Below are 22,974 nucleotides of genomic sequence, written 5' to 3'. Positions count from 1 at the left end.
TTTATTGGCAATAACAATAACAAAGGCAATCTTTATTCATGGAAAACTATTGAGTGTCTCCATACTTATTCTTTATTTAAATGTTAATTCAACTATTACTCCGAACAATTGATTATTATATTTCCCGCAACCGTTTTTAACATTTTGAATTATTTGTTCTATAACCATGATAACTCGATTTACAAGTTCATGACTGCTTTCTAATTAATACAAATGATCGACACATTGTGATGGTCCCATTCTGATCTCACTATTCATTTAAAATATAATTTTACTGAGTGTATGAGGACGATGATCACATCTGCTCGTTTTACCCGAAAAAAACATTAAATTGATGACAATAAAGATCATATCTTATAAAGCTCAATTTTATTACCGAACAATTGGTACATCGATGATGCTCAGGACCACGCATCAGTATAGAAAAAAAAATCAAAATTGTTTTCAGTTCACTTGCATTGTAAACACATTGGACACGATGAATTGTGAAAATTCAAGCTTAAATGAGGTGATGAAAAATCTCAGCTCTTGATCCAGTCTTATACACTGTATGATTATGTCTATTTTGTTTTTATTTAAAACATTCTGTGTTGAAAATATTGCGGAAATTTCAATCAAAACTTACAAAATGACGCTTTTTAAAATAAAATGTTGATAAAGCAAATCTATGATTTCTTGACCAGTTCAAAGGCAGATGGATCAAATGCATCATTGCCATATACTTATAACTCTTTTTAGAATAATATTTGGTTATCCTTTAACGAACGTTCTTATCGTAAAAGTCTAGACCGAATACAGCTCAAATAATGAATTCATACAACGAGGTGAGACCAGATAGTTATTCTGAACACTGAAACATTGTGAGATTAAGAAAGAAGTATTACAAAATGGTAATAAAATCAAGGATTTGCGACACTTTTCCACTTGAACATTTAAGCGGATATGTCTAGTATAAACTCATTGTTTAATTTGACAGGTGTCATGAATGTGAAACGACCCTCTCATCACAATGAATTCTTAAATTGACGGCAACCTGTCAGCGTTCCTTCTTCATAAACTTTAAATCGCTTTAACAGTAAACCGAATAAAAGAGAAGGCGACGATACATGATTGGGAGGTGTATGGATTGAATTTGATGTCGGACAGGATTATGACGGATTTAACTGGGAGCTATTTGTGCATTGCCTTTCAGAAAGAGAAATAAATCAACCCATTTGCCCGATAAGAGGTGTATATTCTTATGAAGTGGGATGTCATTATACACTCATTATGTTCGTGCGATAAATGATAAAGCCAAACGGGGAAAATACGGATGGTTGGGGTATAAGATCAGAGGATAAAGGAAAAGACTTTGGAAGACTAAGTCAGGAAAGAAAGATAATACGTTGCACAAATATGCGGTGTGATGTGTACATTGCGGATAAAAATAACTGTCAATATTAAAACTGGTCATGAGATTTTGGGGAGCTGTGATGAGATGGAGTGGGGAAAGAAATGAAAGAAGTTTCCCGAATCTCAGACATGCTTACCCTACAACTACAAAATTTAATCTAAAACCAAGGTTTTGTCCTAAATAAGTTGGAGAACCTTTTGAGGAATAGACGAAAAGACATAATGTAGACGATTTTGGTGAAATAAATCGGGCAAAGGGTTAAGTAATCTGCTCTGGAATTTTAACTGGTTTACATATTATTTGCAAATAATGCTAATAACGAGCATATAAACATGATTTTTTATGTCCTTCTAGACTTAGATTAAATACTAAATTCTTGCTCTTGTTTTTAGAAGGTAGCCTATCTATATCAGGTATTGTGATTATAATGCATGTCTTATGAAAACTATAGTAAATTCCTTGAACAGTGACTTGTAACATACACGGAGAAGGGGGTATTCATTATTTTTTTTTACTGGAACTCATGCAGCCTACTGAAATATGAAATTATTAAAAGCCTAACACCGAGATATTAATCCTATCAATAGTTTGAATGCATTTAAATCACTATGCAAAGGAGCGCTTTTATATAACATTCTTTTCACGGCTATGATAATTCATATTTGAGATTACCATTTCCGAATTTCGATTACGATATCTAGACAGTCTAGACCTTTTTATTTCTGAAAAATTTGAATAAAAAAAGAAAAGAAAACACTTATGGGATGGAAAATGAAAGAATTTCGGGGAAGGAAAAGGTCACAATAGTCACAAAAAAGAGAGCGCTGTATCCATAATAAAACAATTTCAAGTACTGATATAAAAAATCACAACCAATATGAATTCATTGACTATAGGTTTTATTTTTTTTAAACAAATTTGAAATTTGTTGTGAAAGAGATTGTGTCCGAGTTAACTCTGTTAGTGTAGTTTCGTTTTAGATACATATTCTGCAAGCTTGCAAAGTTTAAAACATTGTGACATCATATTAGAAGAGGCGTTTTATTTCAAGTTGAAATGTCATCAAATCGATTATGCTTTATCATGTCTTACATAGTCAAAAACGTAAAATTTGCAAAATACAAATTGTTTCTGATAATAGGCCTAACAAAAATATCCGCTAAAATGTCAGGCAACTGGCATCTCCAAGATGTCAACTATAATGTTGGGCACTTCTCCGTGCGAGAGGCATTATAAGTTTATTTTACTATAAATAAACAAAATAGATATACTATTAACGATCATAAAAAAATGATGCTATCGAAATTAAGAATTTGTGATTGTTCTCAGGCTGAATTTATCGCACCTATTGGATAGGAAATTATCACATCACTTGCTATCATTATAATTACCCCCAAATTGAAGCAATATCTTCGATGACAAAGTGATTTGGAGATGATACTAGTATATGTAATTGTACAAACGAAACAAAAGTAAACGGAAGTTGGATTTGATAGAATGGTAGAGATGACTGTGATCTAAATGGTTGGTTCGATGGGAGGTCAGAGAGACAAGTAATATCTACTTGGCACCATCCCACTCAGTATGCACGCATTTGATTACACAAGATATATAGTGAGGATATTATGACGCAATATTGTTTGATCTTTGCAAACCGTTGGTACTAAACGTGTTAGAGTTTACAGGCAAAGAACGAATAAGCACGACAAGTATCAAGTCCCGCCACGCTAAGAGGATAGAGAAAATAGCATGATTATGCAGACAAATGTGTCTATTTTGTTAAAACTTTCGACATGGCCTTTTTTCTTCTCCTTTTAGGAGTTTTCTGATTTGAAAACAAGTCATCACTCAGTCCTTTAACTTCAGTCGTCGATTTGATCGTCGACATTCAAATGCCCTGCATAACTTTTTCGTCACATTAAACCATTAACATTTTCAGATTGTATTAATTCACAATCAATATAAACCCATCCTGGGCATCCTATTGCTGTTTATGGTGATTGTCCTTACACAAAGTCCGTGTCATTTACACGTGTATTCTTCAGTCTGTTCGCTACATTGATTGCATCTGACGTAGCAGCACCAATAAAATTTACAGTTGCACTGCCATGTTTTGGTGTACTGATGTGTGTTGTAGCCTCTACCGCAACACATGAGATCACAACTGTCTGTCGATGTCGAAGTCCGGTTGCACCTCCGTCCCACCGTTCCCATCGAACCATTGTTCTCGTCGAACTCACAATAGTTCGGCGACCGGTGCAAAAATACTAAATGAGACAAGCGTGGTTTTCTGTAATTCTCGGAGTCTTTGACTTTGAGAAACGTCGGTCTCCTTGTTCGTTTAGCTTTTACGGGCTCCACCTGGAGAGTTCTTTCGTATTTCTCTTTCAGAATATCTCCCACTGATCGGAAATTGGGAAGCATTGTCCAGCACGTCTTGGTTGTACACGACCCTGAAACACCGTGGCATTTGCATTCCATTCCTACGTGATCCTCTACTACCTGAATTAAGAAAACAACAATAGAAATATATGGTTTTAGTATCGAGGGTTGAATAAAAATTAGAATAAAAACTAATAAAAAAAAGGAAGTAGAAGCAGAAGAAAAAATGGAACTGGAACTAAACGGAGACATAGACGCAGTATAGATTTAGACGCAAACGTAATCGTAGACGAATAAGTAGATATAAACGTACGCGTAAATAGAAGACGTATAGCGTAGACGTAGATGAAGACGTAGAAGTAGAAGTAAAAGTAGAAGTAGTCATATGAGTAGAAACAGACGTAGAAGTGGAATTAGAAGTAGGAGTCGAATTAGATGTAGATGAAGATGTAGAGGTAGATGTATAGATGTAGACGTAGAGATAGCCGAAGATTTAGATGTAGAATCAGAAGTAGACGTAGAAGTAGAAGTAAAAGTAGATGTAGAAAGAAGAAGAAGTAGATGCAGATGAAGAAGTAAAATTAGAAGTAGAATTAGAAGGAGAAGGAGAATTGGGTAGAAATATAAGTAGACTAGTAGTAAAGCGTAGTAATGAAAGTGTTAGGAGAAATTCAGTAGGCCTTAGAAGTGGAATTAGAAGTAGAAGTGGACGTAGATGTAGGTGAAGATGTAGAAGTAGATGTAGAAGGAGATGTAGAAGTAGACATAGATGTATAGAAGTAGATGTATAAAAGTAGATGAAAAAATAGAAGTAGAAGTAAAAGTATATACATAGCTTTAGAAGGAGACGGAGAAATATTACGTAGAAATGGAAGTAGACTAGTAGTAATGAGTAGTAATGAAAGTGTAAGAACAAATTCAGCTGGCCTTTTGTCTATCAATAATCCTCGTGGTATTCTTTTTGCTCTCACGCACCCCTGCACACACAGTCTGGTTCATGCCGATCCCCCAGCAATATTGAACTTGAAATAGACTAGTTTAACGTCTATGCGAATGATATCAATAAGTGACCATAATATATAACAAGTGGAATGCCTCTGGCCGTCTCACCTGCATCACGCGGTTCAATATAGCAGCAGTGCTGACTTTGATAACTACTCTAACTCGCACAAGATGTTCAGTGATACATGGTTACTCTTATGTCCACTTTTTATGAACTAGACCAATAAACTTACAGAGATATGATGGTTATTCAACACAAAACCCCAACATGGCCAAAGTTCATTGACCTTACATGACCTTTGACCTTGATCATGTGACCTGAAACTCGCACAGGATGTTCAGTGATACTTGATTACTCTTATGTACAAGTTTCATGAATCAGATCCATAAAATTTTAAAGTTATGATGGTAATTCAACAGATACACCCAATTCGGCCAAAGTTCATTGACCTTTGACCTTGGTCATGTGACCTGAAATGCGCACAGGATGTTCAGTGATACTTGATTACTCTAATGTCCAAGTTTAACGAACTAGACCAATAAACTTTCAAAGTTATGATGGTAATTCAACAGATACCCCCGATTCGGCCAAAGTTCATTGACCCTAAATGACCTTTGAGCTTAATCATGAGACCTGAAACTTGCACAAAATGTTTAGTGATGCTTGATTACTATTATGTCCAAGTTTCATGAATCAGATCTATAAATATTCAAAGTTATGCTGGGAATTCAACAGATACCCCCAATTCGGCCAAAGTTCATTGACCCTAAATGACCTTTGACCTTGGTCATGTGACGTGAAACTCATGCAGGATGTTCAGTGATACTTGATTAATCTTATGTCCAAGTTTCATGAACTAGGTCTATATATTTTCTAAGTTATGATGACATTTCAAAAACTTAACCTCAGGTTAAGATTTTGATGTTGATTCCTCCAACATGGTCTAAGTTCATTGACCCTAAATGACCTTTGACCTTGGTCATGTGACATGAAACTCTAATAGGATGTTTAGTAATACTTGATTAACCTTATGGCCAAGTTTCATGAACTAGGTTCATATACTTTCTAAGTTATGATGTCATTTCAAAAACTTAACCTCAGGTTAAGATTTGATGTTGACGCCGCCGCCGCCGCCGTCGGAAAAGCGGCGCCTATAGTCTCACTTTGCTTCGCAGGTGAGACAAAAACTAAGCTTGCTTGCAATTAAAATCAAATAATGCTACTTTTGTCATTTATTTGCAATATGCATTTATCACCCAATGTTATCAAATCATGAAAATATCATATCATTACGTTAATTCATTAAAAAGTTAATTCATCAAAACTGTCACGTCCCATCTTCCTCCTGCATACTGTTTGTTTCCTATTACAATTTGCAAAATGATTTCCAAGGGATACAGCGCGGAAAGGGAATTAATTTAGACACAAACAGATTTGTGTATCAATGAAAGTAGCAATTGCGTTAGTTTCTTTGTTGCTTTGGGTTTTATCTCTCACGTCTACATGTCATATTTTAGGTTTCCTTTAATTGGATAGCGTCTCGGCAAGATGAACCAGGCCTTTGGTTCAAAGACACAAAGACTGACTCAGAATCTGTCTTGGTATGTCTCTTATGTGTTCCCCCTTTCATTTTATCTATGCATTTCTGTTCCCATGCCCCATTTTCCTCATTTTTTAAAACTCCCTCTTTTATCTCCTTTCTGCTTCCCATCCCTGAAATAAAGATGGTTTAACATTTTTCCTTATTCTTGCAAAGGAAACTATTACCGTTGGTGGTCGAAGAAGCCCTACTATCAGCCGAGCAAGTAATCATTGTGTTGTGCTTTCAAAGAAAATCTTGTTGTTGCACTGCTCCTTTGAACGCGTTCGCCAGGAGTAATTGGCAAACAATGCAAAAGATAATTTGACGAATACAAGGGACCTTTAAGCGCATTTCTTTCATTTACCTTTCGTGGCATTGTTCCGGATAGGAATTTGGTTTGGAAGTTAGCTGGAACATTCGATACTGTTTACAAGGACTCATATCTAGTCATCATTCTAATACTTGTACGACGGACAACCTATTTACTTGTTTTTTTTTTCCAAAATGAGTACCATCCTTTCGGTTTCAGGGTGGTGATGTGCCCCACTTGGTCTTAATAACGGGAGCAACAATAACCTCGCGCCATATATATGTCATAAAAACATTTAAGTTACTTCTTGATATTAACAAGTTTCTTTTTTGTTTGTCGATACTGATAACTGCCATTCAAATAATTTTATGTAACAAAGCATCGGCGCCATATATTTTTCATTACATGTCAGAACTGTAAAATAAAAAACATAACATCATAACCTAGATAGAACTCGCTTTGCCCTCTGAGTCACATTAATATCTAGATCTCTAATTCGCCCCAAAGGAAACAATTAAATGTTTGCTTTGTTAATCCTCCACTAGCTCAAAACTCATTGATGCATTTCGGAAAGCTCGGTGTATCATATTTCCACATCATATTGTGTTTGTTGTAATTGCGGGAAACATGAACAATTTTTTGCAGTCATTGCAAAATGATCAGGGGAGGCAAATGTTTGTCTCCAATTTTGCCGCTCCCTCTTTTCATTTTACATCAATTATTTTCGCATTTCAAATACTTCACAAAGCAATCTACTTATAAGCTAGTCGTCAAACTTATTATTTGGGGCTCAGATTTCATCAAATTGATATTTTGTTTGAATTCTTTTCAGTCTAACAATAAGTATGTGCGACTATCCAACTGCAATAATTAATCTATATGAAATTTTAAATTAAATTTTAAAGATATTTATAAACAAAAATCCAATCATGTATTGTTTGCTCTATGTTTATAAAATTAAAAACTTTAATTGATTAGGCATGTTTGTACTAACATTACTTCAAGTCAAATCAGGATGAAATTATTATATGAATTTCGATCAATGAAAGCAAATGATTTCTAAATTAATGAGAATGCATCTGAAATATTCTCTGTTATAAATACCCTTAACCATCACCCTTCTTTCATCTGTGGCAACATAAGTTTTAAGATAGGTCACACAATCAAGCAATCAATCTAAGAGCAAGGCAATATTTAAAATTCTATTTTAAATAGAAACTTTTCCTTGAAAATTATTTAAGTGAAATTATGTTACGTAACGTCATTAGCCATATAAGTAAGCCAAGGATAAGAAGTTAAGGAGAAGAAAGAGAAGGAGATGAAGAACTAAAAGGAGAAGAAGGAGGAGAGTGAGAAGAAGACGAAGAAGGAGAAGAAGAAGTAGAAGAAACATAAGAAGAAAAAGAAGAAGAAAAAGAAGAAGAAAAAGAAGAAGAAGAAGAAAAAGAAGAAGAAGTAGAAGTAACATAAGAAGAAGAAGAAGAAGTAGTAGTAGTAGTAGTAGAAGAAGAAGAAAACATAAGAAGAAGAAGGAGAAAAAGAAGTAGTAGTAGAAGAAGGAGAATAAAGAGAAGGAGGAGAAGAAAAAGAAGAAGAAGGAGGAGGAGGAGGCAGAAAAGAAAAAGAAGATAAAAGAAGAAGATGAAGAAGTAGTAGAAGAAGAATGAGGAGGAGGAGATGAAGAAGAATGAAGAGGAGGATTAGGAGGAGGAGGAAGAGAAGAAAAGAAGAAGAAGAGATGAAGAAGAATGAAGAGGAGGATTAGGAGGAGGAGGAAGAGAAGAAAAGAATAGAAAAAAAGAAGAGGATGAAGAAGTAGTAGTAGAAAAAGAAGAAGTGTAAAAGAAACATAAGAAGAAGGAGAAGAAGAAGAAAAATAATTAGTAGTAGCAGAAGAAGAAGAAGGAGAAGGAGAAGAAGAAGAAGTATATAGAAGAAGAAACATAAGAAGAAGGAGAAGAAGAAGAAGAAGTAGTAGTAGTATAGTAGTAGTAGTAGTAGTAGTAGTAGAAGAAGAAGAAGCATAAGAAGAAGACGAAGAAGAAGAAGAAGAAGAAGAAGAAAAGAAAGAGGAAGAATGAGAATGAGGAGGAGAATAAAAAGAAGGAGAAGTAGTAGAAAAAGAAAAAGAAGAAAAAAGTAAGAAGGAGAAGAAGAAGAATCATAAATACCTTTCTGCCAACTTCATTATTGTGAAGGTTCATGAGCGTCTTGGCATTGTTTGCCACTTCTCCCGAGTCGACGAAAAGCCTTGAAAACCTGAGACCGTACTCGACGTCAGCACTACAGCCTCCCCATCGCCAACCCTCGTCGGTGACCCCGGTCTCCTTGCTTCGATCACAGCTGCAGTTGGTGAGATTTCCTTGCATACATGCCTCGGTAATTGCGTGTGTGATGCCGGCTGAGGTGATGGCTTTACGGAAGGCCGCCTCGCGATTACCTGCCCGGGAATCAGTAAACGAAAAATACAGCAAGAAACGGTCAAACACGAGTTCGAATCGAAACATAAAAAAATGAAAAGTGAGGAAATTTTTATAGTGCTAATCAGAAATCGAAATCTGAAAAGATAATACGTATACAATAGAAATATAAATACATGAATAACAACATAAAGAGAAAGACAGAAAGAAAGGAAAAAAGCGAGAGTGGAAGGGGGGGGGGGCTCTTTGAAAATACTATCAAACGGTGATATAATTCTTCATGAAGAAATAAGATAACAACAAGAACTAACCACCAAAAAATGGCACGAATCAAAACAAAATGATTCTGTATACATGTAATCGGAGAAATATTTTGACAGGGCATTCATTATCATCGTTGAAAAAAGAGACGAGTCGCCACAAACCAGGGAAGACGACATTTCCATGAACTGAAGGTTTCGAAGAAGTACGGATGAGTAAAAGTCTAGGAGGAAACAATTACTGTCAAGAGGAATGATAATAAAAATGTTGATATATGGATTAAAAAGGTTAATAATCTTTAACACATTTGGAATATATTTTATGAAAATATATTTTCTTTAGAAGTCTGGCTAAATTGAAAGGTGGGGGACAAATATCCGGAAAAGAGCAATGTTAGCATAAAGAGGTAGTGGATGGGCAAAAGCAAAAAAAAAATGAAAAGGTGAAAAAAGGTTAAAATAATGTAAAAAAAAAATAAAATTCTAGATTTTAATATAATATTCAGATAATAGTATTTTCACTTTTTTGTTTCTGATTCCCATTTTTATTGGTTATGAAACTTTTTTTTTGGGGGGGGGGCGGCCCAAAGCATCCCCATCTGTACGCTAGTGTGTCAAATGATATTGTCGTTCAGAATATCGAACTATATTTGTCTTGATCTGTTACAATTCCACGGTTTATGCGACCTCTACACTCAAAGAGAAATAGACAGAGGCGGCAACTCGTGTGAGGGGGGGGGGGGGGAGGACTACCGCCTTCTTTGATTTTTCAATTCATAAAGAAATAAAGATCGATATAAAAAGGAGAGGATCTCTGAAAAGGAAAAAAAATAAAAAGAGAGCCAGCGATAAGATATGTCATCGTCCTTTTCCTATCATATACCCTCGCGCCGCCCGTGAATTTAGACACTATAATACTAAAAATCTACTTGAATGTCAAACGGTGGAGGTTGGTCTCGTTAAAGTTGTAGACCAAATATTTTGGCAATCTTCTTTATCTTGGGGAATAAAACAATAATTATTGTTACATATGCCTGTTATCAACAAGAATATCAAGTTCAGTAGCTATAACCAGTATGAATTTGTCAACGAATTATTTTTGTTTCACTTTAAATATTAAAAAAGCTAATACAATGCTTACGTGATCAGAAAGACTTCAAAAGATCAAGTGAAATTACAAATAAATATGGCACTGAATTCATGGGAGCGTCGTGGTCTAGTGGTTCTGACTCTCACCTTTCAAAGAGAAGATCGTAGGTTTGAATCCCAACCACCCCATTATTTCATTCATCAAATACATGCATACATATTTATGAGCATGTGCAAAGGCTAAAGCTAGGGTCCAACGTCACAGGAAGCGCACAGATAATCTGATGTAAGCTGGCCACAGAGACAAGCCCCAAATACCATTACGATTATCAATATTACCCCTTCGGAACGTTAAAAGCCAATAAATTTGATGCACTTCAACTGATATATTAAAAATCTTTCTGATCGTGGAAACGGATCATGTAACAATTATCAAATCATCGCACCTCGTCGTGTTGCCTTACCAGCAGGCATATCTTGTGCAAAGATGGTCTCTTCATACTTTGGCAGGGTACAGTTCCACCTTCCGTTGCGGAACTGGAATCGACACTCTTGCACGGCCTTCTGTGCTCCTTCTCCAATGGCCACTATGGCATCTGGCCTCCTCTGGCAGATGGCCCGCTGCCGTGGAGCCAAACCGGGGATGCGATTGCAGATTACGTTGGCTCCGAGTGCTACCACCGACGAAAGGGCCCTGTGATTATCATCGAAACAGTGAAAATATTATTAAGAATGTAGAAAAGAATGGGCTGAATTCGTAGCCTATATAGCTATCGAGGTTCAATCAGTAACATTAATCATGTTAATAACGTGTCAAGTGGAGTAGATAAGTGCATGTACGGCCAGAAGTATTACTTGTATTGAAGTAAAATTCTAACTCTACATCATTGTACTTTGATAACTGTGCTAAATTCTTAAGCATATCTATCTTCTCTGAGTATCTTCTCCTGATTTCAACGCCTCTCCATTGAACTTTATCTTTAGCCGTGTTGGATTTTTTTTGCAATTTTTTGTTCCACGAAATTTTTTTCATTCTCCAATTTATTTTTGACCATTCCCCTCTCTACTCTGTCCTCCAATATATTTCTTACATTGATTTTCTGCCGGAGTATATGACTTCTTGCTTTTTGTTTATGTCCTACCATTGGTTTTCATTCGTATCCAATATACTTTCATCAATCTTATGTATATCTACATTTCTACTATTGTCTGTATATTGTTCAAATTTCTGGTTCTCTTATGCATAGGTAGCTAAAATAAAGTTGATAAAATGATAGGAATGTTGATAACACGTTATTAATCATTGTTTGTAAGAAGGAATTGTGTGTAGTTTTCCCACTTGGGAAACCTGAAGGCAAATCATAAATATGTAGGCCTAGTTGTTTTATTGTCCAACTTGAAGGAAATTAATTTTGTTTACATGCAAAGAAGCAGATTTTACCTTGATATGCCTTTAGTTCATTTTTTGTTCTTTTCACGAAAATTTATATTATTAGGCATCGAACAACAACGAATAAACAAATACAACATAAAACGAACAACTATCGAGCATTGGGGGTATTGTGGAATATTAAAATTGATTGAAATTATGGACATTACAAGGACTCTGGTAATAAAGGTGAACTTCGAGCCTTATTCAGAACTTCAGACTGTAATTTCCATCACCAGAACAAGGTGTCATCATAAAATCATTACAATGTTTACTTTTGGCTTCATCAAACAAGGCATCTCGATATGATTAATTGCATCGCCTTGACACGTTTTATTATCGAATCAATTATTATTCTCATTCAGGTCTCGCAAATTTTCTTATCATTGATAGACTCTTAACTGGCATTTTATGGTTGAATTATTTGAATAAATGGTTCATAAATCCTTAATTACTTTAATCGTTGGAGCCAGTAACATGTCATGAAACTAGTCTTACCATCGTGCAGTCCATGTATGATTGTAAATAGGTAATAGACACTAATTTCTCCGATTGACTGGTATTTAATTCAACTTATAATGAATTAAACTGAACAAAAGTACATTGATGTGCTCAAATTAATAAACACAGACCCCCAGCATCCCCATACTCACTACACACAGACACTTTAAAACTCATACCCATGCATACATATTGGGATACCTTTACCTACTCTCACTTTTGCAACCCACACATAATAACGCACTCACATCATGCACACAGACGATAAGGAAGGAAATCCAGAAAAATAATGAAACGGTATGGCAATGACAAAACTTACAGGCCATCGCACAATTTGTGAATATCATGAATATAGGCCTAACTGACATTATTTTTGAAACAAGAGCTTGATATAAGGATTAAAATATGTATTGTGCGAGTGTCTGATGATCTTAATTGGAAAGTGTATTGTTAATTTATTCATTATTTTTTAAGGAGAATCAAATGAATAGTAATGACGATCGGACAGTCGTACTGATATCGGGATACAACTCAACGTCAACTTGGCAATTTATTCGATCTTAAGACGTGTAATTTGTAAAAGTAACAGAGTAACAATATTTTCTGGTTATTATGGAACTCAAATAAGATATATCCTTCTTTTATTATTAAGACGTAACAAAAGAACGCCATATCTATCAAACTGGGACCACAGGCTAGTAGTAAATTGTGCGGGAGCCTTGAATATTATGTACTAACTTGAAAAAGAACAAACGGGTACAAAAATACATATAATGACAGCATCGTTAATCTTCAGACGCACAGATAATAATTTATACTCTAATATTTCCATTAAAAAAATGATCAGCTGCCAACGAAGAAAAATAATTAATGAACAAAACCACAAACATTGAAATAATGATAGCGAAATGAGGGTGTTTGCTCTCAATTGCTCTTACGAAATCCTAATAACTTTAAATATTGTCACATCCTCTATAGTACCAACAGTTATCAAATTGAAATTATCTCTCGCCTTTCATAGTTTCAATCTTTATCACCATGGTAACCAACTTTGTATCTCACCCCATCAGCATCACTACCAGATGATGGTTAACGGACATAGTTGTTGAAATATCATCACTAGGTCTGATATCAAAAGAGACATTCGACAGGAGTAGGCATCACGTTCAACATAACTCACACGTGACTATCATGTTACGCTTCAATCTGGCGAACTACATATTTCTACCCCTTTTTTATTCAATATATCCATAAAAATGTGTTTTACATCATGTTAAAGTCTGACTTACATGGACTCAATGCTCACCACATGATACCAATTCCATTACTGAATTATCATGTGGCTATAATACTTAACGGAGTATAATGTATATTTTATATATTATGATTAATGTTTGAAATACTGCCAAGCATTTTGAATCAACGGTGTGAAGGGCATCCTCAAAATGTAATTAAAAAAAATCACGAAAAATTTGTTTTGTATAACAGGTTTTGAACCCGCATATTTTAAAATCTATATATCAAAGGCGATTGACAGCTTTTAAAAAAAATGTATTGAGATCAAAGCAGGGATCACTCCTTGTTAAACACCAGAGCCAATTAGCATAATTTAAATATTTGTATGTATAAATATAAGCCCACATACCGAAATTGCTTTTAATCTAATACAAGTAGGGGAAGGCAGGGTAAGTTGAGCATAGGGGCAAGTTGAGCCACCAGCCCCAGGCCAATAATGAATGAGTCAGACATTGTGGTGGTGTCATGTATTGATGACCCATAGCATAACCCCTAACCCCACCATATTGTTTTCAACTTTGAAACAAAAAGTAGTTTTTTAGAGGGAAAAATATGAATTTCATCCAAAAAAGTAAAAAAGAGTGTAAAATAGATAAGTGCTTTATAAACACACACGTCTTTAAATATAATAAAGACATGATAACAACATTATTAGTCCAGGTATGGATCTTCATTCTTGTCATAGTCTTTTATATGATGGATGCATAATAAATGTGTGGATACAAAATTATCGCACTGAGTTCGGACTGGGGTAAGTTGAGCCAAACAGCATGGGGCAAGTTGAGCCATGGTAATTCCTATGGTAATGTATCTTAAAAAACAAACAAACCATAAAAATCGATTGAAATGCTGGCTGAAAGGAGTAAATTTACATGGCTGCTCTTTTCCTTTTAAAGGATGTTAGTATTTATAGAGAATTAGCAAATGAAAAGACTTTAAACAAAAAATTGACATGCTGGTTCTCCCTTCATACATTTTGTACATAAGTTTTTGTGGCTCAACTTACCCCAGAAGGTGGATCAAACTTACCCCATATATGGGGCAAGTTGAGCCATTTGACATCGTTTTTTTCAAAGGTCACGATGACTTTCAGTGTGGGGATAGAAAGTTATATAAAGGTGGAAAATATTTCAGAAGAGTTAAATTTCAAGGCAAGGTACTTATTTCGACAAGATTATTAATCATATCAATTCTAACATGCAAAAAGCAAAAACTGTCACAACTTACCCCGCCTTCCCCTATGTAGCTGAATTTCCAAAGCTGTGTTTTTGAGTAAAATTATGATCTTCTTCTCGAAGTTTCTTAAATAGAAAGTGAGGATAACCTTTCCAAGTAGAAAGTGATGAAAAGGTTTGGTGGAAAGTGTGGGTGGGAGAAGAGGAAGGCAATGATAGATACGACGTAAAAATAAGCAAAGAAAGAGAATGAAACTCTGGAGAGGGGTGGTATATGGAATATGGTTGAGTGAAAGAGCCAGAGAAGGTATCGCTTTTTGCCACGTCTTTCATCGTGTAAATGAACGAGGTCTTCAAATCGGCTCGTTGAAATACCGACCGCCATGCTATACTACTTTTCGGACCGTGTACAAAATATGGAAACGTTCAACGATTACCCCTTCTCAAACTAGTCCCATGAAAGTCAAATTGACATCATGCAGAACGTGCTGGATTATGATCAGGCAAAGATGCACGAGAATCGTCTTAATTTCGTCAACATCAGTCGCTTGCGATTACGATCGTATTCACACGCAGTACCTCAAAATGCATAAAAGGAGGTATATAATATCTTGTGTTGTTTAATCAGAGGATAAAAAAAATGATGAATTCGGAATCAATAGGGTTCTTTTTATGCTCTGCCTATGGTAAAGACTTTAAAAACATAGACTTGTTTATAATATCTTTTTATAAGTTTGGAGTATGGAAATCATAAAACCCGCATATGATTTGAATTCCAATTTAATTCCTCGATGTCCCACTTCTTGATGACATTGTGACGAGAGTAGCAATTCACATGTGATTTTCCCCCACATGTTCCTCTTTAATATGTCTTATTACCAGATAGGTAAAGTTAAGAATCCTAGGTATGGTGTTAATAGGTCTATACAGTTATCTTTTTATTGCAGAAATGAAAGATAAGTAGAGCCATCACCCATGACTCGGCATGACGAACATGGATTCCGAATGGAGATGATCATTAGGTCAACCTTTGATAGATTCCTTCCACTTTTTGTTTGAAAAAGTTTCCGTTTTTCTTAATATAAAGACCTCAGATAAAGATTCGACCTGACACTTGTTGGATTATAACGACTTCGGGATGAACCTCTATTTTCTTAACCAATTTTTTTATCGATGCCGTCATCACAAATTACACGAATCGCTGGTTACGGGTTAAAGATTGACCAGCAGATATTGTGCAAGTAGAATTCTCGTGGGAATGCCATAGAGGGTGAGGGTGCGTGCGTGCGTGTGTTCGTTGTGTGTGTGTTCAATGTTTATATACGCGGTTATATGGCATAGGTCTGTGAAATGGAATGAAATACCAGTGAGTCAACATTGATTCCAACAACATAAACATCCATGTTCATCAACATGATTAGTTTCCATTCGAGGGTACACTATACGAGTGAATCCGACAGGGTCAGATGAAAGAGGTTTATACGGCTTTGTTATCGACCCCCATTCGGGTTGATGTTGTACTTGCGGTTTTGCGAGTTCAAAATCGAGTCATAAAAGTAATATTAAATGGCAATATTATGATATGGGACGCAGAAGTGTGCTTTGCCTTCAATCTTAAAATAATCTTGATTAAACGATAATCACATACATGACATATGCTTCAATATCATCATGCAGAAAAAAATGTTTGGGGAAGCGCGTTTCCACGTTGCACTCTTTACAAATTATTATTATCATTTCTAAAAGTGATGGTGCTATGCGTATTTTTCAAATTGTTCACGTATCATAATGTTCACAAAGATGATACCACAATCCCCACAATCTGCCAATACCGCACAAATATTCTTCCATGAAGGTAAGATTATTTAGTTCCGAACATAATACCTCAGTAGTTTAATATAAATCATTACTTGGCGCCAATGGATTTTCATTCTAAGGTTTCAAACAATGGCTTGTATGAAGGGAGTAGCTCCATGAACAAAGCAACAAAGTGCTATAAATAGAATCAAATAGGAGAGGAACATACAATTAACATACCTACAAGCCAAAAACAACCTGTTTGGTTTAAAAGTAAAAAGTAAAATCTTGCTCCCAGTCTTTCTTTTATGATGTATCTTATATCGGCGCTGCTTTTTTTCGTTTGTTTTTATGTCACACACAAAATTAAACATGTTTAATATCCATGAATCTCACAATATTATCATCATGGTGTGAATTAAATCGTTCATTTCTTTATACTGTGACAATATTTTAGCAAAAGGAGGCATAAAAGAGTTTCAGAGATGAGGTTAGTCCAATGCGGTAATTCATCTTCAGAGTTCTGTGTCGTGCTGTACCGGCTCATTAGAGCGCTGATATGTTGTGTTTAACTGACAAAGCAAAGGACATATGAAAATACACACACCATTCATCAAATTCTAACGATTCAGAGACAAAGATTTCTTGTTGCTTCAGTATTGGAAAGGACTTATTCGTGTATTACATTGTCTAGAAAAGAAACTATGATCTCCCGGTATCTCATGAAATTAGTAGAATCGTTCAACTCTTAAACAGTGCTTTTGATAGAAAGGAGGAAACTACCTTCCTTCACATGATGCCTTAAAGTATATAGTCATCGATTTACTAAATGTGTTTAAGGAGTTAAGTGTTGGATGGTCGGGGGTTAACGCACTATGAACTTGGCAATTGAGGTGGGTGAGAATATCCCCCAAGGTTTATTAACCGGGAAATATCACAGTTCCGCCAGCTACCCGCGGGAACGCCTTCCTCCGATGAAGACATTCGGGCTACATGTTAGGACTGACCATAACGCGCCATGCAGCGTCAGCTCCAAGCTTCAGGGTATGTCTAACATGTCTAAGTACCCTTGCTCTTGATAAAATAGGGGAATCCAGTTCAGTTTTGGGAGTGTCCCGGGAGGGGCAGGGACTCAACCACGTATTTCCTCTCGGGGGTATTGAATCAACCACACAAACATTGGCACAACCTTGACGCCGAGTTATGACTTGATAGACACAGCGGCATTCTGAATCAATTTTTTACTTTTCAGAAGATGTCTTTCTTTGTTGCGACACATTATACAAACCCGTTAGTACATGAAACCATCCTACCCTTTCATTGGGGGTAATGGAAGATAAGTCAGAGTTGTCATAAATAAAAAGCATTATCTGAATACTGAAAAAAAAGATAGACCTTAACTATCCATACGTTACTCAATTCTAATAAGTCAGTGACATGGTCGCGGAACAGTTTTTAAGGTCGTGGTGGGGTGGAGGGTGATCATGCAAAAAATAATCGCGGTTTGTAAAGGTTTTGCAAAAAAAAATGTGTGTGTGTGTGTGTGTGTGTGTGGGGGGTGGTCTCCAGCCCCGATCCCCCCCCCAGTTCCGCCGCCCTGAGACTTATTGACAACAGCATCCTACCTCAAAAATTCCTAGACAATATGTAAACGTTCAGCACCAATATCAAAGAACTACAATTTGACTCTATCATCTTTTAATCCTTGTTCCTTTTCTTGAATTTACACAAAACAGGACTGCCCAATAATATGTTTTAAAGAAGACCCATTTCGGCATTAGTGATCTTATACCACTTGCTCATTGGCGTTACGAATCGGAAAAAAACATTATCCTGTATCTCCGACAGATGCATCGTACCGTCTTAGTAGATTGTCGTTAAAAATCATACTTGTAGAATAATTCGATCTAAATCATATAGTTAAAAATTCATGTATTTAAAAAAGATCTACATCATATACTTAAAAATTGATGTATTTAAATCTAATTATGTTTGTGGCCCATCTCTGGCTGAAACCAAATTCGCCTGTCTCGATATTTCTCGAAAGCAAAAAAAAAGTCATACAGGAAATCATATCAACAGTAGATTAGGGTTTTGGGTTTTTCTTGTATTATCAAGTATTTTGTACTTACAAAAGCTTGGGTTGGTGTGAGAACTCAACCAGCAGTATGATATGGAATAACCACACCAAGTTAGGCCGCATGGCTCAGCAATGCCCAATTGATAAAATAGCAATCAAGCCTCGGCACAGATTCTTCAACGATCCATTTCACACAAACGTATACACTTCTCAGCAATCCTCTTGTTCTTCTTATCCACCAAATCCTCGACCGCCCAGAAAAAAAAAGTTAAAAAGAGAAACAATGTCCAAAGTTTGTCCTCAGAGATCAGGTTTATGACGTCATATGGTAACAACCAGTCCGAGCAAGACTGAACCTCTTAAGTCCTGCATAAGATGGACGGACATGTTCATATCGGTCGGAGAAAATGACGTGATGTATGAGGAGGAAGGGCTATGAAAAGAAAAGGCGCGGGAGATGTAGAGAAGTATCAATGTCTCGGGTCGTCTGCTTAGTAAATGGGAATCCGTCACGCTAGCCGGTGAGCGAAGCAAGCTGAGCTACCTAGCCCGAAGGATCGGCACACTGAGAAATCTGTCGTTGAGTAAATACACACGTGATCGTGCCGTACCGACTTACAGAATATTAAAGAAGAAAAAAAATTAAGTCTAGAAACCCATACCTTCATACCCTCTGTACACAGTTTCAATTCCTTCTTTTCTCTTCGCTCCATATCGTCAACTCAATCACCGCCCGCCGAAGATCGCACATTCTTTGTACTACAATCTTGGACCCCGATACCTAAACAATCTCATCTCTTCCACCTTTTGCCAACACTCTTCTTGATGTTGTCTTGATTCATCTTTCTATCATATATCATTACTCCTCTTTCCACCTCTACACATTTCTCTTTCTCCTTTCTTATGCCCATGTGTCTCTTTTAACACTATCAAATCTCTCTGTTTCTTTGTAATTTTAAAGATTCTTTATCATTATCATTATTATTATTGTATCTTCTTTCTCCCCGCTCTCTCTCTCTCTACCCCTCTCTTACCATTCTCTCTCTGTTTCTCTCCCTCCATTCTCACTTTATTTGTCTCGTTCTTCTTTCCCAAATCTTCGGTGGAAAACCCTTTTTGCATTACAGTTGCCAAAGGGCCGACTTTACACTTACATGCCTCAGACGTATTTACTTAAAAGACCAGAGACTAAGGAACAGAGAAACATAAAGGACTGAAGGATAATAGCAAGAGGGATGCCGCTTAAATATTGTTGTATTGGGTTTCTTTTGCCACCTGTTTTCCTATTGTCTGATTAATTAATATGCCTTTGTGGTATTGTAAAGACGCCGACTTTAATACCCTCTCAAGCGCTCTTCAAGATCTGTATATCTAGGCTGACGACATACAACTTGCTACTCTTTATCACTCCACTCCTTGTGCTTCACTAATTAAACAAATAAATCATTCGTATGAATTAAACAATACGGAAAAAATGGAGAGCATTAAGTTCTATAAATTGTTTTCCGACGGTTTAATTCGTATCCTACAGACATAGGCTATTACTAAGTAATATTGCACCATGTTACATACATGTGTTTTTAATAAAAATTCAAGAATATCAATTCTTTTACAACTAGCATAACAAACATCGAGATTGAGATCAAGACTTGTAAGTTTAATTTGGAAATGACATTAAGTTTTGATTCAGTTTTCAATGGAAGGTTGTCATCACTACACCTAAGGGTTTGATTTTTTAAAATTTTAATTCGAATTAAAAATTAGCTTGTGTAGATTTGATTTGTCAAAAAAAAACAACGAATGTCTCTTCATCTCCCCATTCCTTTTCACCTATCTAATATTTTTTTTCAATACATTTTTTTGCATACGTATATTGCAGCTCCCCAAAAGAGAAAGATAAAAGCGAAAAACCAAAAACGCCTTCATTTGGAAGTGATGACCTTTTCAGTGCACCCTTTCAGAAAAATACTGGATCCGCATCATCCGCGCCTAAAATATCACAACTTGTCAAAAACATAACATACGTAAAATTGATTTAAGATACATGAAGAACATGTACACACAGGTTCCTAAACAGGGCCAAATAAATAAGAAAATGTAGAAGCAAAATAGAATTAAACAAATCTACGTTTGTTTGGGAAAGCTTTCATTTCAGAATTTTGTCAGTTCCATAACTACAAGTCATAAAAAGATGTGTTAGATGTACGTGTAATGACAATTTAGCCTTTTATTAGTTTAGCAACCGTTGGTTAACGGCAAAAAGTTCAAATTCGTCAATAACAACATCGGATGAGTCACACATCTAGAGTTGCTCAACCCACTCAAAAAGATTCTAAGAAAAAACAAAGCTTGGTTTATTCGCAAGTACATCAACAAAGAATAAAGTGATACCGGTTAAGACAAACATGCACACATCCAAGTGTATTCTATTAAAGTCATTGTCTCGAAGAAAGATAATGGAATACAATTTTACTCAACTGAATTGTCATCACCTAATCCACTTGTCGTCAAAGAATCAATAACAACTGCTTCCATTTCATTGCAAGGCCATGTAGGTTATCTTCAAAATTGATGAATCTCGTCAAGTTCGACCCAGTGTCCTTCGCCAACAACGCACAGAAATTTTGTTTACGAACAAATTTCGTACCCAGACAACAGAAAGCACAACATTATCTGAAATTGACTATTCTCTGTGATAATGATAACATCAGAGTAGGAAGATATAAGGATTCATTAGTTAAGGTTTCACCACTCGATTCTGCAATCCTAACACCGTTTCTCACTAACATGACATAAGGTCAATGAACAGACACCAGACTAAGAGTACAATATAAGTTAATACAATAAGATATCGGAAGCATTTACGAATTCCGTCTATAAATTCACCCTTTTGAGGATTCCTGTTCAAGTGAAAAGTATTTCAGTGTAAATTAATGTAATTAGTTGACTGTACGACAAAATTGTGAATGATTATAGACTAAGTATATACATTGAAATTGTAAGTAGTATCTAATTAAACGTCTGGGACAGAGCGTTACCCCTTTGGCAAGATTTTGGGGATTGATAATAAGTTATTTTAACAACTTCATTGGTTTATATTGGGTCACAATCGTCCATGCTTTGCAATTTAGGTCTTCTGATGATTGGGTTCCTAAAATAGAACTAATACTGTAATACACAACTATAAATATGTCTGTTCAACGTAGTTTCTTTTACAAACTGATAGCTCTCTAATAGACCTAAAGAGTACGAGTTTAAAAAATCAATTATGAATAAATAAGCATTTCAATATACATATTGAATGATACTTATTGTAGGTGTTTATGACTGACTTTAATTTTGCGAAGCTTTCATAGATAGAAAAAGTAAAAAAAAAAAATAAAAAATGATGAAATCTCTTACTTTAACTAACATAAGCTTATTCCCGACCCATTAAACAGCATTGCATGAGGACTAATTATAATGTACTGTATGTGGTGCGACTAAACATTGATAAAAAAATCTGTCTATCATCTACAATGACACCTTTCCAACATTTGCTCCCGAAAATTTGTTGAACGTTCTGAAGTCAGACTTTAGTCTGAAGAGTGACATTCCTGCCCAAAAGTAATGCTAAAGTTGATACTAATTTTAGGGTTAACATTGATTATGACATTATTGACGACAAATGATAACGACAATTACGATTACTATAAATACGATTGTGTACTATAATAGCAGGGCCCGCTGGAGAACAGTTTTCGGAACTGAAGTGGCTACCCTGGGTAAATATACCTTTATTATTATTATTATTATTATTATTATAAATACGATTGTGTAACTCAATAAAAAAAATTTGATTAGTATATTATTTTTATCACTCTTGAATATAATGAAATTGTCTCCTACTATATACTCCACACGTTTTTCAATCTTGCCTTTTAAAAGATTCTTATCGCCATCTAAACTGATAATTTTGCATCGGTGCGAAACCCTTCTTTGAAAGTACCTTCTTCCAAATATTTTCTTCCCCTGGACGAATAAGTCATCTGTCATTGCATATTAACTTACCTATTATCACGTGACACCTATTGCACTTTGAGGCGGCTGATGATAATGAAACATATTTTCACTTTGCCTGTCACACGTGCTTGAAATCAAGACTTAGCATTGTTCGATTTTTAAGGTGAGAATGAGGCCACAAAACGAAAATAAATTCATCGGAATTAGTAAAATATGACTCGTGTTGTGAAATACGACTACGTCCTTCAAAAAGAT

General features: G+C 35.6%; 1 protein-coding gene across 3 annotated transcripts; it reads right to left on the bottom strand.

Moving 5' to 3' along the window:
* Positions 1-1,791: 1,791 nt before the first annotated feature.
* LOC121410985 (protein Wnt-7b-like) lies at positions 1,792-19,475 on the bottom strand. 3 transcript variants are annotated; one of them, XM_041603431.1, is made up of 4 exons: positions 18,770-19,475; positions 10,904-11,133; positions 8,842-9,110; positions 1,792-3,895 (listed from the first exon to the last, which is right to left on the bottom strand). In XM_041603431.1, exons 1-4 carry the CDS (start codon positions 18,838-18,840, stop codon positions 3,416-3,418), a joined length of 1,050 nt encoding a protein of 349 aa, XP_041459365.1. In that variant the 5' UTR covers positions 18,841-19,475; the 3' UTR covers positions 1,792-3,415. The 3 variants fall into 3 exon arrangements, with proteins under 3 accessions (XP_041459365.1, XP_041459364.1, XP_041459363.1); XM_041603430.1 differs by having other exon boundaries at positions 8,842-9,122; positions 18,770-19,474; XM_041603429.1 differs by having other exon boundaries at positions 10,886-11,133; positions 18,770-19,473.
* Between the last annotated feature and the right edge of the window lie 3,499 nt (positions 19,476-22,974).

The sequence above is a fragment of the Lytechinus variegatus genome, chromosome 3 (assembly GCF_018143015.1).
Source record: "Lytechinus variegatus isolate NC3 chromosome 3, Lvar_3.0, whole genome shotgun sequence".
NCBI classification, from domain to species: domain Eukaryota; kingdom Metazoa; phylum Echinodermata; class Echinoidea; order Temnopleuroida; family Toxopneustidae; genus Lytechinus; species Lytechinus variegatus.
The sequence above is the reverse complement of the archived record's forward strand: the minus strand, read 5'-3'. Positions and strand labels throughout refer to the sequence as shown.

Bases quoted from the DNA above. Each gene is read 5' to 3' on its own strand.
- LOC121410985 (XM_041603429.1), bottom strand. From the start codon at position 18,840: ATGCGGCCTAACTTGGTGTGGTTATTCCATATCATACTGCTGGTTGAG. The intron at 9,111-10,885 runs GTGCGATGATTT...ATTCCCGGGCAG, and splicing joins TGGTAAGGCAACACGACGAG to GTAATCGCGAGGCGGCCTTC. The intron at 3,896-8,841 runs GTATTTATGATT...TTCTTAATTCAG, and splicing joins ATAATGAAGTTGGCAGAAAG to GTAGTAGAGGATCACGTAGG.